The sequence below is a fragment of the Cheilinus undulatus genome, linkage group 11 (genome assembly GCF_018320785.1).
Source record: "Cheilinus undulatus linkage group 11, ASM1832078v1, whole genome shotgun sequence".
In the NCBI taxonomy this organism is placed as follows: Eukaryota; Metazoa; Chordata; class Actinopteri; order Labriformes; family Labridae; genus Cheilinus; species Cheilinus undulatus.
The window spans coordinates 21691528-21706589 of record NC_054875.1 but is presented as its reverse complement, the minus strand read 5'-3'; the positions used below and the strand labels follow the sequence as shown (position 1 = coordinate 21706589).

Here is a 15062-nt window from a genome sequence, read left to right as displayed (position 1 = left end):
AACAGCTGCTAAAGATCTTGAGAATATGAAAATACATGAAACTAAAAGACATGGGTCTCACGCAAAGTTTTTTTTTATATCATCAATATGAGTCTTGATTGTCATTATGGTTAAAAATTTAAAAGATCTTTTGTTTCTCCTTAGATGGTGGGTTTACTGAGGAGCTGGCCTGACCTGCCTGCCATTCAAGCGTTGGAGCTCTTAGACTACAGCTTTCCTGACCCAGCGGTCCGTTCATTTACCATCAGATGCCTCAGGAAGCTCAGGTACACACACATCCATGGTCAAGTTTTTTTACTTGCCATGTTCCATCCATCCATCCATTTTCTATACCGCTTATCCCGTTTGGGGTCATGGGGGGGCTGGAGCCTATCCCAGCTGTCATTGGGCCAGAGGCAGGGTTAGTTGCCATGTAATACATTATAAATCATGTCTTAAACATTTGTTTTCTGCTCAGTGATGATGAACTGCTGCAGTATTTACTCCAGCTGGTCCAGGTCCTGAAGTATGAGTCTTATCTTGACTGTGATCTCACCACTTTCCTGCTGGAGAGAGCTCTGTCAAACAGGAGGATAGGACACTTTCTGTTCTGGCATCTCAGGTGCGATATAATATTAATTAAACTGTAGAGCAAGCCTGAGCATCCCTGTCTGACTGACATGTTTGTGTTTGGTGAAGGTCTGAGATGCATGTGGCGTCTGTGAGTTTGCGTTTTGGCCTGATTCTGGAGGCGTACTGCCGGGGAAACATCCACCACATCAAACTCTTAACAAAACAGGTAATTTCACTGATTTACACGCACACTTTATTTAAACCCAAAGTTCAGTGTACTAAGCCTGTGTCTCTGTGTGCATTTCCCTGATGCACAGATCGAGGCTCTGGGCAAAATGAAGGCCCTGAGTGACTTTGTGAAATCTGGCTCCCAGAAGATGACAGTGGATGACTTGAAGCTGTGTATCAAACAGGAGTCCTACCTGGAGGCTCTGTCAGACTTGCTGTCACCACTCAACCCCTGCATCATCCTCACTGAGATCTTGTTAGTGCCAGGCACACAAACATACACAAACAGTCACATTACAAATTGCCTTTTTTTTTTAGCTTGTAACTGGATTTGCAAGGGCAGTTTGGCCAGTGAGTTTACTGTGTTACAAAATAATGCATTTATGTATCATCCTGCAAATCAAACCAGCTCTACAGCACTTGAAGACTTGTTTTAAAATTGATTAAACTTTGTGCAACCTTACTTTTTCTAGCACTGCAAAACCCCCTGCAGAAAAGACTTTAAGAACTTACAAATGCTGTCTTCTGAAGTGACCTTCAGTCTGCTGTAATTAGCTCCATGTGCTTAATATATTCTTTTATTTGAGGAAATATTCCAGAGAAAGCATGAAAGCAACATAAACAATTCATGTTGTAGCATTAGTAGTAGCTCTGGACCTTGATCTGGTTCCTCCGCTGCCATTCTTGTTAACAAATGATGGTCACATAAGTTGCACTTCTTCTAGATTATGATTGATTGGTGTAGGGAGAAGTGGCATTGAAAGTATGGAAGTCTTCCAAAAGTGCTGAAAATACTGAACTGCATTAGTAATGCATTAAAACTGGGCTAGATTTATGGGTACAGACCGTTACAGTTTTGTTTATTCTACATCCTTGAGCAGCATTTTTTTTCTAAATTGATTTTGGTTCTGAGTTTGTGTTCCTGTGACAAAAAGGCCAAGTCTTTTTTATCCTCAGTGTAGGAACCTGGCAAAGCTTCAATGATATTTTGTGTAAAATATGCATGTTTTACTCTGTTGCAGTGCAGATAAATGCAGATTTATGGACTCCAAGATGAAGCCACTGTGGCTGATGTATAAGAACCCCTGCGCTCAAGGAGACATGGTGGGCATCATCTTCAAGAATGGAGATGGTAAGAGACAAGAAAATCTTAAAAGATTCCCTTAAGCTTTAAAAAAATAGTAATTAAGTAAAGGACGAGATTTGTAGGTGGTGCAAGGGTGTGGCTTATGGGGCTTAAGCCCCGAATGTCTACTTAAATCCTGAAACTTTGAAGTTGGTTAAAAGCATGTTTCTTAGTGTTAGGATAGTCTAGTCGGTATTCCTTGCAAACTTTGTACATGTTACAACCATACTATCAATGCAAAAATACATGTATATACTAGAAAAATTACCTAACAAGAGCTTGTACAAATTTTTTATACTCAGTTTTCAGAATTAATATTTGATGCATGCAGGTAACTGGAGTCAAATTCCTTGTTGCACAAGCATACTTGGCTAATAGAGCTGATTCTAATTCTAAATACAAAAGAAATAATCAATAAACAACTGGGCCTTTCTGATCACAACATGAAGTCTATTAACATTGTTCTCAAAATACAATTTTCATCACTTTTGTGAATAAATCAGTATCCGTAAGCCCACATGTTGCCTTTGTTGAGTTTCAATTACAAAGTTTTACAATGAATTCCCACCCTACCTCTGCAAAGTAACTTAAAAAATAAACTTAGAAAACCAGGTGTATCATGATTTTAGAATGATAGCGACACATTTAGCACAGTTAAATTGAGAAAAAACTAAGTAATGAGGTATTTTTTAGGTCTAACTGCATCATTTTTGCCCATATGATGCAAAGATTTTTGGGCATTTTAGAATTGAATTTTTACTGTGTAAATTATGTAAAAATAGTGCTTACAACTGTCTGATAAGCAACAGTATTCTTGGGAAGCGCCACCTCCTCGACTGTCCATTGTTAGCCCCGGGTATTGTATATGTGTGGCTCCACCCCTGATTAGAATGAAGGATGTTAGCATGCAACAAAAGGATAAGTATACCCGGCAGGTTTTAAGGAGGACTTCTTCAAAATTCCAATCTTGATATGAAAGTTTGCATAAAATTTAAAGCTGATACATTACTTCTGTGTTGTATTGCTTTCTTCACCTTTAGATCTCCGGCAAGACATGTTGACCCTCCAGATGATCCAGCTCATGGAGAACTTATGGAAGAAAGAAGGCCTGGATCTCAGGTACAGCAGGCAGAGTTTTTGCAGCAGCAGGTGATGTGTTTTTATGAAGGGAGATGGCCAACATGATACTGATCACCTCCCTTTTCACAAACAGGATGATTCCATATGGCTGCTTATCGACTGGGAACAAGATGGGACTTATTGAGGTCGTAAAGCACTCAGACACCATTGCAAACATCCAGAGGAACAGCAGCAACAGTGCCGCCACCGCTGCCTTCAACAAGGATGCTCTGCTTAATTGGCTCAAATCGAAGAATCCTGAGTGAGTATGAAGAAAAAACTGTCATGAACTGTCATGAAAACTGGAAACCAGGGCCAGATTTTGGCCCATATACAACATTGCAACTCATCGTCAAACCTTGGTCCTTATTATGCACGTATGGAACAACAGTTCAGTGTGACATAATTAACAACAAATCCAAGATACCCAATGGCCATGATTCAAAAAGACTAGCATTTTAGAAAACTCTTTGCAGATGACGCCACACAGCAGCAGAGATTTAATGAGTTCTACATAGGTAAACACTACCAAAAAGGCCATGATTTGAGCTGTTTACATGATGCAAAGCGTTCAAAGTGCAGAAAAATAAACATTCTAAATTCTAAGCTATTTTTGTGTCCTGAAAGTAGTGAAATATTCAGCAAAAAAAAAGGTTTAAAAGGCTTACAGTGAAGCAGCAGTAGGTAAAGCCTGGATGAGTGGTGTCACACATCACTCATGTATAGTGCGTTTCCACAAAGGCTTCCAGTTTGGTTCAATACAGTTTTATCTTGGTTAAGCACAATAAACTCTGACCTTACCCTGTTTCCTCAGCATGATGCCCTTGTTTGTTGTGACAGGAAATCTGTCTCTTTTCAAAGATCCAGACCTGTCATATGGCTCAGCTCTGTAGATCTGGTTGTTGGGCTCTTCATTTGGTACCAGTTTGGCTTTTTGAATGTGGCTTGAACAATGACAAAGGACAGAAGAAAGAAAACTGACACTGAAACGGGAACTAGCTACCCAGGACAACATTAAAGAGCCATTTTGTAGCACAGGCTTGTTCGTGAACAGCTCATCATCACTCAGTCTTTTACTCCACAAGGTTTATTCTGTTGATAGACTATCACCATTTTAATTAAAAGCATGTTTGTGACAGAATGAGCATTTTTTTATATGTTAAAGGGACTTAGCTAGCCTCTTAGCTCAGTACAAGATTCCTCTACTGTTGTTTGCCTTCTTCTCTGGCTAGATGATGCTTTATGTTAGGAGGTCTTCAGAACAGAGTATTTGTGACATTGATCACCTCCACACCAGGTAAATTAGTTAAACTGATTATTTTTTATATAAAGTGTAGGGATCCTTTTCAATGTACAGTGCTTAACAAATTTATTAGACCACCTGTCATATTTGTCTCAAAAACCAGCATCATGAAGTGCTTTAATGCGGACTCTTTCATTTTCAGTGAGCTCTCCACGTTTTACCATTTTGAACAAGAATGAGGACACACATACATATTGGTGTATTAACCCTTGCAGAAACATAAAAAATGATTTTGGTAATTACCAATGCTGTCAATTTAGGGCAGCTGTGGCATAAACCTTACTTTGGTTAGGGTTAGGGTGGTCTAATAAATTTGTTAAGCATGTAGTACGTAGAAGTTTTCTGATGATAGCTGCAGTGTACAGGTCCATTTAGAGCTGTAAGGTATTAACTTTCCTCCGTTCCCATTCATTCTAATGGCTGTCCCTTACTTCCTGGCCCAGATGGACATTGGGAATCATGTGAATGCAAACAACCAGTAGGAGTGCATTTGCTCTTTTCTTTGTATCATCAGTTATCAGAATGACATTACACAAGTCCACACCTTTTCTCTCAGTCCGTCAGCCAAGATGGGACAAGATTTTAATTGCGTATTTTCATATGGTGCAGTTGTGAATGACTAAAACAATTTGTGTAGTCTGAGGTGGACTTTAGCCATGGATGGTAGAAGGCTTCAAAGATGTTCAGTTTCAGAAGTATTAGAATAATAACCTCTTCAACTATAGGTCCTTGAAAAACACAAATATTGGCAACCTACAGAGAACTTTCATGATATCTTCAGATATATAAGTACTATGAATCTGCAATTTAAAAAAAGTCCATTAAGATTTCACTCTGTTTGCATATTCATCAAAATAGAGGGTTTTTTTCATGTTGGTGAAAAAAGGTGACCTGTACATTTTCCTCTTAACAACTACATCATGCAATGTCTCCGAGTGCATAGTGAGATGTGTGAAAATAACAACATAGAAGTGCAACACTTATAGCCCTTACAGTATTTTCATATTGTTTGGAAATGAAACATACTGATGGTGTGAAATATGTCACTACCCCTAGCCCTGTTTTAAACAGACATATTTGGCATTGTTTTTTACATCCGCTTTAACACTTACCCTGTGTAGCATTTTTATTAGAAGAATATTGAGAATCTGTTATTTAACACTTTATATATCATCATTATTAAAACTATGCAGATGTAGGTATATTTGAAACTTGTTTATTTATGCATTTATTGTCTTTTTGTATGAGAAATCCCTAAAGGGAGGATAGTACAGAAATAATTTGTGACAAAGAAAAATATAGTTTTTTTAGTAAAGGACTACAATTTAAAAAGATTGGTTCATGGTGGGCCAGTGATTTTTAAAAATCCAAATGTAAATGTTTACTTTTTTTCTTAGTTTAAGCATTATTATATTATTATGTAGCTTTGTTTGGTACAGGAAGTACAGGTTTCTCTCAGAAAATACTTTTCCATAGAAGAGAGGAGCTTCTCACTTTTATGCTGAAAAAGATCTCTGGTTGTCAGTGCTTGTTGTTTGAATCGTTTACTTCTAACTATTTATTGTGTACTGTGCTTCAAAGCTGCAATAAAGCAACAAGAAGTGCCACAGCAACTACAGCTTCAGCAACATTAAATGAGAGTACATTTTTTATTTGGTGCCAGACAGTCTGAAGGTCTTGTCTTATTTCTAAAAGCTCCTCGAAGAGAGAGAAGCATTCAGGGTAATGAATAAGCCTTTGTGCGTCACGTTGGCAAGACAGGCCCAGCTGAGTGCACGACAGAACAGAAAGGTAATTAGCTTGAAACGCTGCAGCAGCCAAAATGGAGCAGAGAAAATTAGTCAAAGGTTGACACTGTGCACGTCTAGACGGGGGAAAGGACGTGATGGTCAGTCATTAACCAGCACCAGAGCTGTTCTGTGAATATTTCGTATAGCTGCAAGGAATTTCTGCCTCGTTGTTATCTGTTTGTAAGTAATAATGCAAGCTGGTTGACTATGATTTTTTTATTATGTTGTGTTAAGTAGACTGTAAGAAGAAACCCCAGTCATGCTTTGCTTCCTTGTTTCTCTGATCTTTGTTTTTCCCAGGGACAAACTTGATAAAGCAATAGAAGAGTTCACACTTTCCTGTGCTGGCTACTGTGTAGCTACTTATGTCCTGGGCATCGGAGACCGTCACAATGACAATATCATGATCAGGGAAACAGGACAGGTACTGTGAGATTTCTCAACACTAAAACTAAAAAAACGACACTGAAATCTGCCACCAGGGGGCAGTCACACAGCAGAACACTGGACTGAAGTTGCTTTAATTCATGTCTTCAATATCTTTAACTTTTGAGTATTTGAAATGAATATTATTACTCTCTAATGAAAAGAATGAATGAAATTAACACGTGTAGGAGTTTACATACACCTCACAACCCTGATGAAACATAGTTTTTTATTTCATTTAAGTTATTATTTTAATTATTAGCCAACTATTTTGTAATGAAACCTTTAATCCATCACTCTTCAGTCAATCATTCTTTAAAAAAATGACTGTGGTCAGTGATGCAAAATGAATTTAAAACCGAGAGGCCATTTTCACCTTTCCTCTTCAGCTGTTCCACATTGACTTTGGGCATTTCCTGGGAAATTTCAAGCGGAAACTTGGGATCAACAGGGAGCGTGTGCCTTTTATCTTGACGTATGACTTCGTCCATGTGATTCAACAAGGAAGGACGAACAACAGCGAGAAGTTTGAAAGGTACAATATCTTTATATTAGTCTATTTTCTTGTCTCTGGTTGTCATTACTAGTGTCTGATTATTGCATCAATGTTGTTGCAGGTTCAGGGAGTACTGTGAGCGTGCCTATAAGATCCTGTGTCGAAATGGGACACTATTTGTTAACCTCTTCGCAATGATGAAGGCAGCAGGACTGCCAGAGCTCACCTCCTTCAAAGACATCCAGTATCTAAAGGTATGTCACCATTATGGTGCTGGTGTTGATGACAACAATTCTGGTGAAGATGAATACATTTACCTTTGTTTCTTTTTTAAAGGACTCTTTAGCACTGGGGAAATCAGAGGAGGAGGCATTGAAGAACTTTAAAGTAAAGTTCAACGAAGCTCTGCGGGAGAGCTGGAAGACAAAGGTAAACTGGATGATGCACTCCTTGGCCAAAGATAACAGACCTTGACAAACGCTGCATCAAGGTATCCTGTTGAAGGACTGAAATTTTATGGATTTTAACTTATGGAGAGAAAGGGAACTTTGATACTTTATGAACAGCATTCAAGGACACTCTACAAATGTTTACGTGTTACTGGCCTGGCTTGGGAAAATAAGTTGAGGCATCCAAAGACAAAGCTTTAATCCTGGAGTGTAATTTCAGCGCGGGTATTTTCACCATGAAGGATCCATCACGCCCTTCTTCCTCCCTTTAATCAGTGGAATACCTTTGCCTTGAGGAACAGGAGAGGAAATTTAAAAAACTGCTTTTCTCATCGCCTTAATTTGCTACTTGAAAACGTGCACATGTGTTATGTTGTTGAAATGAGAGAAGAAACTGGAAGCTCCTCTCACCCACTGCATCACTCAGCAGGGTGCAACCTGCAAAGGACTTTTAAGATGACTTCAGATGACACTGTTCAGAACAATAACAGGGTTGTAGCAGTTTCTTTTTTTTTCAAGTCTTCTGTAAAGTTTACATTCCTCCATGACTTTATCATATTATTTCATTTCAACTGCCTCTTTACAATGGTGTCTTTTTTAATGTTATTTTTGTATTTTATTTAATTTGGTAGCTCAGACATTTTTGTAAAAAGATATGAAAAATATTCCAAAAGGTTTAGTGTTTAACTGATGTCTAATATTGCCTTGAAGTACAGTGTGTTGCCTTAGTGGGGTTAGTTGACAGCATTGTATTATTATTTTCAATATATTGCAGTTTAAGAAAATAACATGAAGCTATTTTTGATTGCACCCCTGTGTGCTTGGCTGTGTTATCTAGCAAAGTCTTACCAAACACCTGAAATACATAGAATATATACTAAGCACAAAAAAGTAAGGACATTTGTGTTTGGTAGATCATTTCTTTGTTGTAATAATGCTTATTGGCTCCTTATACCATTGGAAAGCCTGTTAATCTCCCTTTTAAACGGTGCCAGGAACATTCATTTATGGAATGAGCAACAGAGCTGAGTCTGTGGGTTGTGCCCATGAAAAAATTGTCAGATCCTCTCTGCCAATGCCAAACAGCTTATTCTGCTGTTGCTATTGGCCCCTGTTTTGAACTTCTGGTACTCCCAACCTGAACATGTGGAGGAACATTATGTTCACCAAGGAGTCCAGATTTTGCCTATATGGATCATAGGATCAAAGTGTGGAGAAGACGTGGTGAATGCTATGCTGATTTCTTCACCTATAGCATAGCATTGTTTGGTGGAGGTAGTGTGACGGTGTGGGGTGGCATCTCCCTCACTGTAAAAACGAGGCTTGTCACCACTGGAGGCAATCTCAGTGCAGAGTAATATAGAGATCAGATTCTGCAACCAGTGGCAATCCCATATCTCCACAGGCTGGGACAAAACTCTATCCTCCAAGATGACTACACTCATCCCCACAAGAGCAGCGTTTATCAAAGACTACCTCTGGCATTGGCAGGAAAGATTTGGCTGATTTTTCATAGGCGCAACCCACGTACTCAGCTCTGCTGCTCATCCCATAAATGCATGATCCTTACAATTGTGGCACCATTTAAAAGGGAAATAAACAGGCTTTCTAATGGTATAAGATTTATTGCAAATAAGCATTTTTTTAAATGAGAAAATAATCTAACAGACACAAATTTCTGTACATTTTTGCAAAGTTGAGTTTGACATTCTTAAGGTTGGAGTTATTCGATTTCTGTGTGAGATTTAAAGAATCAACTTTTTTTAGTCTGTGACTTTAATGTAAAGCTGCCGTCAGCAGCCTCTGGTTTAGCTTATCTTACAACAAGACTGGAAACGAGGAAAGATATGGAAAAATCTGTGTACCACAAAGTTTCAGTAAAACAAAAATGAGAATGTTGAGCATCAAAACCAAATCTTTTAGCAGTAACTTCTTTTTTGTTACTGGACAGAGGTAATGCAGGAGGTTGTTTCTGTGACCTGTTTCTTTAACCAGGCCAAGCAAGTGTTCTCCATATCCTGGCTTCTTCAATACTTATTTATGATGATTGTAGTTCTTCTTCTCTCTTACTTACCTGGTTTATGGATGTATTCCCCAAACTATTTCAGTAAAGACAAACCAAGTAAGAATTGATCTCCGGAAAGGATTTGAATTAATATTGAAAAAATAGGTCTAAAATTACTCCTGTAGAACCACAGACATGCTGATGCATTTCTCAAAATATTATATTGTGCACACGTCCCATTTAAAGTTCAATCATGACTACTATCCCAGATCAGGGGATTTGTGGGTTTTGGCCTGTGTGACTGCAGGGATGGTTTCCTTTATTTAAGTTATGCACTGTTAAATCTGAATTGCAATTTTAAACCAATGTACCTTGTGCCATGAAAGTGATGTCATGCTTATTGTGTCAGACAACTCTATGCTTTTCATACCCAGTTCTGCACAAAGCAATGTTTGTTAAAGTGGAGTGTGTTGTTGGATTTAATTTTATGGTGCTTCCTGGCTATGCTTACATGCTATTTATTTTGCTGTCTATCCTTTAAGGAAGATGATGTTGTTCTCAGTTTGCCTAGCAGCTACAGCAATCTCTATCTTTTGTAAGAGTGTCTGTACAGTGAGGACTTTTACAAAGGAGTTAATGTAGCTTTGGATTACACAGATGGTTGAAAAGTTACCAAAATACAGTGGAACAGACTTAAAATATACCATCAGTGTCCCTCAGTCGCATGTGAAGTTTATCAGCTACTTTATCAAGTTGTAAAATATACAGCCTTTGAATTGATTGTTATTCCCTAAAATTTAGAAATGGTACAATTTCTTAAAGACAGGAGGTTTTTCATGAGTGCAGCTAAAGGAGATAAATGGACTTATTTGATGGAGATCTGTACTCTACATGCATTCTGTTTCACATTTCCCTCTCTCACTGATGGGAGGAAAACACAAAATAAACAGCAGGATTCAAGTTATATGCTATTTTAATTTTTTCCTTTTTTGCAACTTAAAAAGAGAATAATAATGATAAAGACAGCAAAGACAGCTGATTCTCATGGCTGCTATGTTTTTTTTTTCTGAATAGCACTTTGCATTATTAGGACTCATCTTCAGCTCCCTAAAAGTTTAAGGTTAATAAAATTTCAAAATATTTCAGCATTAAAATGGATCAACTGCAGTAAGAGAATTTTATTACAAATAAAAAAACTGAAATGTCACATTGATATAAGTATTCAGACCCTTTGCAACAACACATGAACTTTAACTTAGGTTCCTCCCATTTCTTTTGATCATTGCTGAGATATTTTTGCACTATGATTGGAGTCCAAATGTGGTCAAATTAAACTGATTGGACATGATTTTGAAAGGAACAAACCTCTCTGTAGAAGGCCTCACAGTTGACAATGCACATCAAAACAAAAACCAAGCCATGAGGTCAAGGGAGCTGTCTGCAGAGCTCAGGGACAGTATTGCTGCAAGGCACAGGTTTGTGGAAGGCTACATAAACATTTCTGCACTGAAAGTTCCCAAGAGCACAGTGGCCTCCATAATTCTCAAATGAAAGAGGTGTGGCACAACCAGAACTCTTCCAAGAGCTGGATTCCTGGCCAAAGTGAACAATTGGAGGAGAAGGGCCTTAATAAGAGAGGTGACCAAGAACCTGATGGTCACTCTGACTGAGCTCCAGAGATCCTGTGTGGAGATGGGACAAAGTTCCAGAAGGACAACCATCATTGTAGCCCTCCAGCAATCTGGACTTTATCGCAGATTGGCTGGATAAAGGCCTCTTTTTCAGCGCAAAATGTGAAGGTCTGCTTGGAGTTTGCAAAAAAAAAAAAAAAAAAAAGCATCTGACGGACTCTCAGACTGTGAGAAACAAGGTTCTCTGGTCTGATGAATTCAAGGCAACTGTTTGGCCTCAGTTCTAAACATTATGTCTGGAGGAAGCCAGGCACACCCAACAGTGAAGCATGGTTGTGGCAGCATCATGCTGGGGGTGAGAGTCAATGGCAGGGACTAGTCAGGGTTGAGAGAAAGCTGGATGGAAGAAAGCACAGAGATATCCTCAGTATGAACCTGTTTTATTATATGCAATTGCTTCCAAAGGGGCTTTAAGTGAATACTGGGTAAAGAGTCTGAATACTTACGCCAATGTGATATCTCAAAGGGGTGGGCCAGGCCTCAGACAAAAAATATCTGAAATTCTGTTTTTGCTTTGTAATTAATGAGGAAAAATTAATTAAAAAATTATAGCAACAGGCTGCAACATAAATTGTGAGACTATACTGTATGAAAACACTGTACACAAGAATGTAATATTCATACAAAGTAAAAGATTTTTGCCTAAGGGTTGAATAGCCTACTAGGTAGGTATTTTTCTATAAGTAATATCTTCCTCATGCTGGCAGCGAATAGTCCAGTGAATTCATAAGTTATAATTATATTTTGTTTGTATTTTTATATGTATTGAGAACATGTACCGTGTCATGTTGCTGTAGTTCCCTAAGAACTACCCAATGTTAGACAGGGCCGATGGGGCCCTCGGTGGCCGGCAGCAGTACTGCACCGACAGCTGCTCTCTCGCTGCGTTGAATCAGTTCGCCCGAGCTCTGCCGACTGGAGGGATGTGACCCCGGAACAGGACGCCCTCCTACAACAACACACCATTCAAACAGAGAACAGAAGAAAGAAAAGCTGGACCAGGAGGGGTAAGCTTGTGTGTCTTGTCTTCCTTATGGACTGCACATCGCCAGGGTTACATTTTAAACCGTATGTGTGTTTGAATCCCGGCGTGTTCACTTCAGGCAGAGCAGCGGTACCTGGATGGTGTTTGCACCCATAGGAACTTCATTCAGGCTTTTGTCTCGGGCATGCTAGCGAGCTAGCTCAGCTTGTTAGCATTGGCTGCTTTGCCAAAGGTAGCGTGGGTTTTACGGAGACTAAATGAAAGGTTTGTCATGGCAAAATAAATACGACATGTTAGTCATTGAAAGAGTATGCATACATTTCCTCACGGCGGATATTGCTCAGAATTTCTATCATGAATGCGTTGAATGCTTGCTAGCAAAGAGCGCTGCTACAGTTTGAACACACTGCGTCCCGCAACATGATGACAAGAAACGTCCAGTCATGTGTCCGTTTCTTAGAAAACCGGCTGCTATTTCTTTTACTTTACTTGGTGGGGCTTTTAAGTTTGTTTTTCAAGGAAAGTATCTAAAATAGAGAGCTGTAAACTACAAAGCTCTGCTAACAATAATGCAGACCCTTGTTATCGTTATATTATCGTTTGTAACGTTCACAGCCGTTATATTTTTAGCTGTAATGCGCCTTTTATACCAGAATCAAATTGTCTTTTTGTTTTTGTCTGCTAACAGGAATTTATCATGGCAAACTTAAAAGATGTAAGCCTTTTTGTAAAAATATAACTCACAGCCATCTTTTCCCACATATTGACCACCCTCCAAATTTAAAATAGCCCACTGCTTTGACAATGATTAAAAACTTGTGTACATGTGCTGACTTTGTTTCAATTTGATTTTTACTTACAAGATAGAATTATAAGTAACTCCTTCATTAGTTGTCTATTTTTGGATCATGCCACTCCTGGATACATTGTACCACCCAGCCTTTTACAGTGTGTGCTTCCCCCACATGTCTGAAAGCTGACAGCTCTTTGAATGGTGAAGCTGGCACCGTGCTGCCTGCAGGGCACCCACGACTGCTGCACACACTGGGTATCAAGGCTGGGCCACAGGCAAATGCAGTGAATCCTCCTGGCGACCAGCAGGGTTGGTCATGAAGTATAGCATATCAAGCCTGGCTTACTTTGCACATTCCCTTATAGCTGGTGTGATTTTGGACAGAAATATGGACTCATGGCCTGACCTCCCCCCTCTGCCTGCCTCGTCCCATTCAAAGCAGATGCTTTTCAGTGGCTGTTCAACCCCCATGAGCCCTGAGGGGATCGCATCAGCATCCAGGGAGCAGTTTTGATGGAAGAGCTGGTGCATCATCTAACCTCTGATTGGCACAAGAGCTTGTCCTGTTGTGACCTGACACTGTAACACTTGAGGTCTCATACTCATTCATGACTTACACAGCTGGTAAAGCACTCTGCCTATCATTTTTATTGTTGCAGTTTCTGTAAATTTAAAAGTAGAGCATCGTTTCTTTGTTGCACACGATATCCTGCACATTTTATCGCATTGCATTGTTCTAGGGCTCATAGATCATGTAACTTCCAGAACGGTACGCTATGCTTTGACGTTGGCACTTTTGAAATCTTGCAGCCGCACCCCCGTGGGACCAGCTTAAGGCAGCAGCAGCTTCTGTTTCAATTCCTTTGAGGGTCTCAGAGAGGCAGCTAAGAAGTTCAGAGGAGATCATAGACCTGATTTAATTATCTTTTCATGGCATGGTCTGAGAGAATCCTTGGTTGTGTAACATATGGTATAGTGAAAGAAATGTGAAATCAGAAGGCCCAAATCTTTCACAAAATATTGGTAAAAATAAGTGGATAACATTTTAAATGTAGGTTCCTAATAATGTGATTTTAAATGTTATTTTTAGCCTGATAGAAGCTAATCTCTCTAGGAATAACTCTTCCAGTTAAATTACTTATAAATCTGTCTGTCTTATGATCAGCATTATATGCTACATTAATAATCACGGCTAAGAACGCCCAGAAACCCAGCTATGACCTAAGCCTGTACAGTTGAGCAGGATTGTTTGAGTTCATGCCTCACATGGTGACAACAAGACATGACCTACTTATCTATCATGTTTTCACAATTCAGTTCATCACCATTGTCCCCAAATACTGTAGCCATTGTTGTGAGCACTGTACATGTGAGGAGATGGCTACACACAAAGGCAGCATGCAGACATCCAATAAGTTCAAGCCAAAGCCTTCCTGGCCTGTAGTGTCTGCTTGTCTGGCTCATGCTGTATCGGGACCCCATGCTGCCCCTGACCTGCAGGGAGTCAGTCTGCTGGGTGCACAGCCAGCCAAAGAGGTCTCAGTTGGTTTCCTGTTGGTTTGAATGAGGAGGTCCTTGTTTTGTTCAGTGATCTGACAAGACTCCATTTTTAAAACTGCTGTATAGATTGTCTTTGAGACAGTAAGTCAGTGAATTTATGGAACAATATTGTAGACAATTTCAGTAATCTTTTTACTGCCAGATAACCTTTACAAACCAAACTATTGGTTACCTTTTGTGTTGTATCAAACTAAACCAAGTGTCTGAGGTGTTAGGCTGTTGGTTCAACTAAACATGTCATTTGAAGACTTGGACTCTTTGGATTTATTGTGCATTTGAGACAGATCTTGACCATTTAGGAGCGTTAAAGGTTAAAACTGATGGTATACTTACGTGGAATAATTCACAAGATACATTTCCAACCAGATTTGAAAACAAGAGCCGTATATGCTTTGCTGGAGAAACTTAGTGAAGACACCTACTCTAAATCAACTGAAGAGTTTCTTTTTAATTGGAAAAACATAACTTGATACAGATATGTCTGTGGTTGGCTGGTCCATCTGCCAGGCACTGATGCTTATGCATTGGTTGAAGAGAGC

The 15062-nt window shown here is 39.3% G+C and overlaps 2 protein-coding genes across 2 annotated transcripts in view; both read left to right on the top strand.

Annotated features, from left to right (window-relative positions):
- pik3cd (phosphatidylinositol-4,5-bisphosphate 3-kinase, catalytic subunit delta) overlaps positions 1 to 10577 on the top strand; it is a 30164-nt gene extending 19587 nt beyond the window's left edge. Inside the window, exons 13-23 of the mRNA XM_041799778.1 lie at positions 145 to 266; positions 458 to 601; positions 679 to 778; positions 870 to 1036; positions 1803 to 1912; positions 2947 to 3025; positions 3120 to 3287; positions 6419 to 6542; positions 6934 to 7079; positions 7162 to 7294; positions 7377 to 10577. Of these exons, the coding sequence (XP_041655712.1) occupies positions 145 to 266; positions 458 to 601; positions 679 to 778; positions 870 to 1036; positions 1803 to 1912; positions 2947 to 3025; positions 3120 to 3287; positions 6419 to 6542; positions 6934 to 7079; positions 7162 to 7294; positions 7377 to 7514 (1431 nt within the window). The 3' untranslated portion in view covers positions 7515 to 10577. The remainder of the gene's footprint in view (positions 1 to 144; positions 267 to 457; positions 602 to 678; positions 779 to 869; positions 1037 to 1802; positions 1913 to 2946; positions 3026 to 3119; positions 3288 to 6418; positions 6543 to 6933; positions 7080 to 7161; positions 7295 to 7376) is intronic.
- A 1499-nt stretch (positions 10578 to 12076) lies between these two features.
- Positions 12077 to 15062, top strand: part of ctnnbip1 (catenin, beta interacting protein 1) — a 34105-nt gene continuing 31119 nt past the window's right edge. Inside the window, exon 1 of the mRNA XM_041800102.1 lies at positions 12077 to 12192. The gene's annotated coding sequence lies outside the window, so the exon portion shown is untranslated. The remainder of the gene's footprint in view (positions 12193 to 15062) is intronic.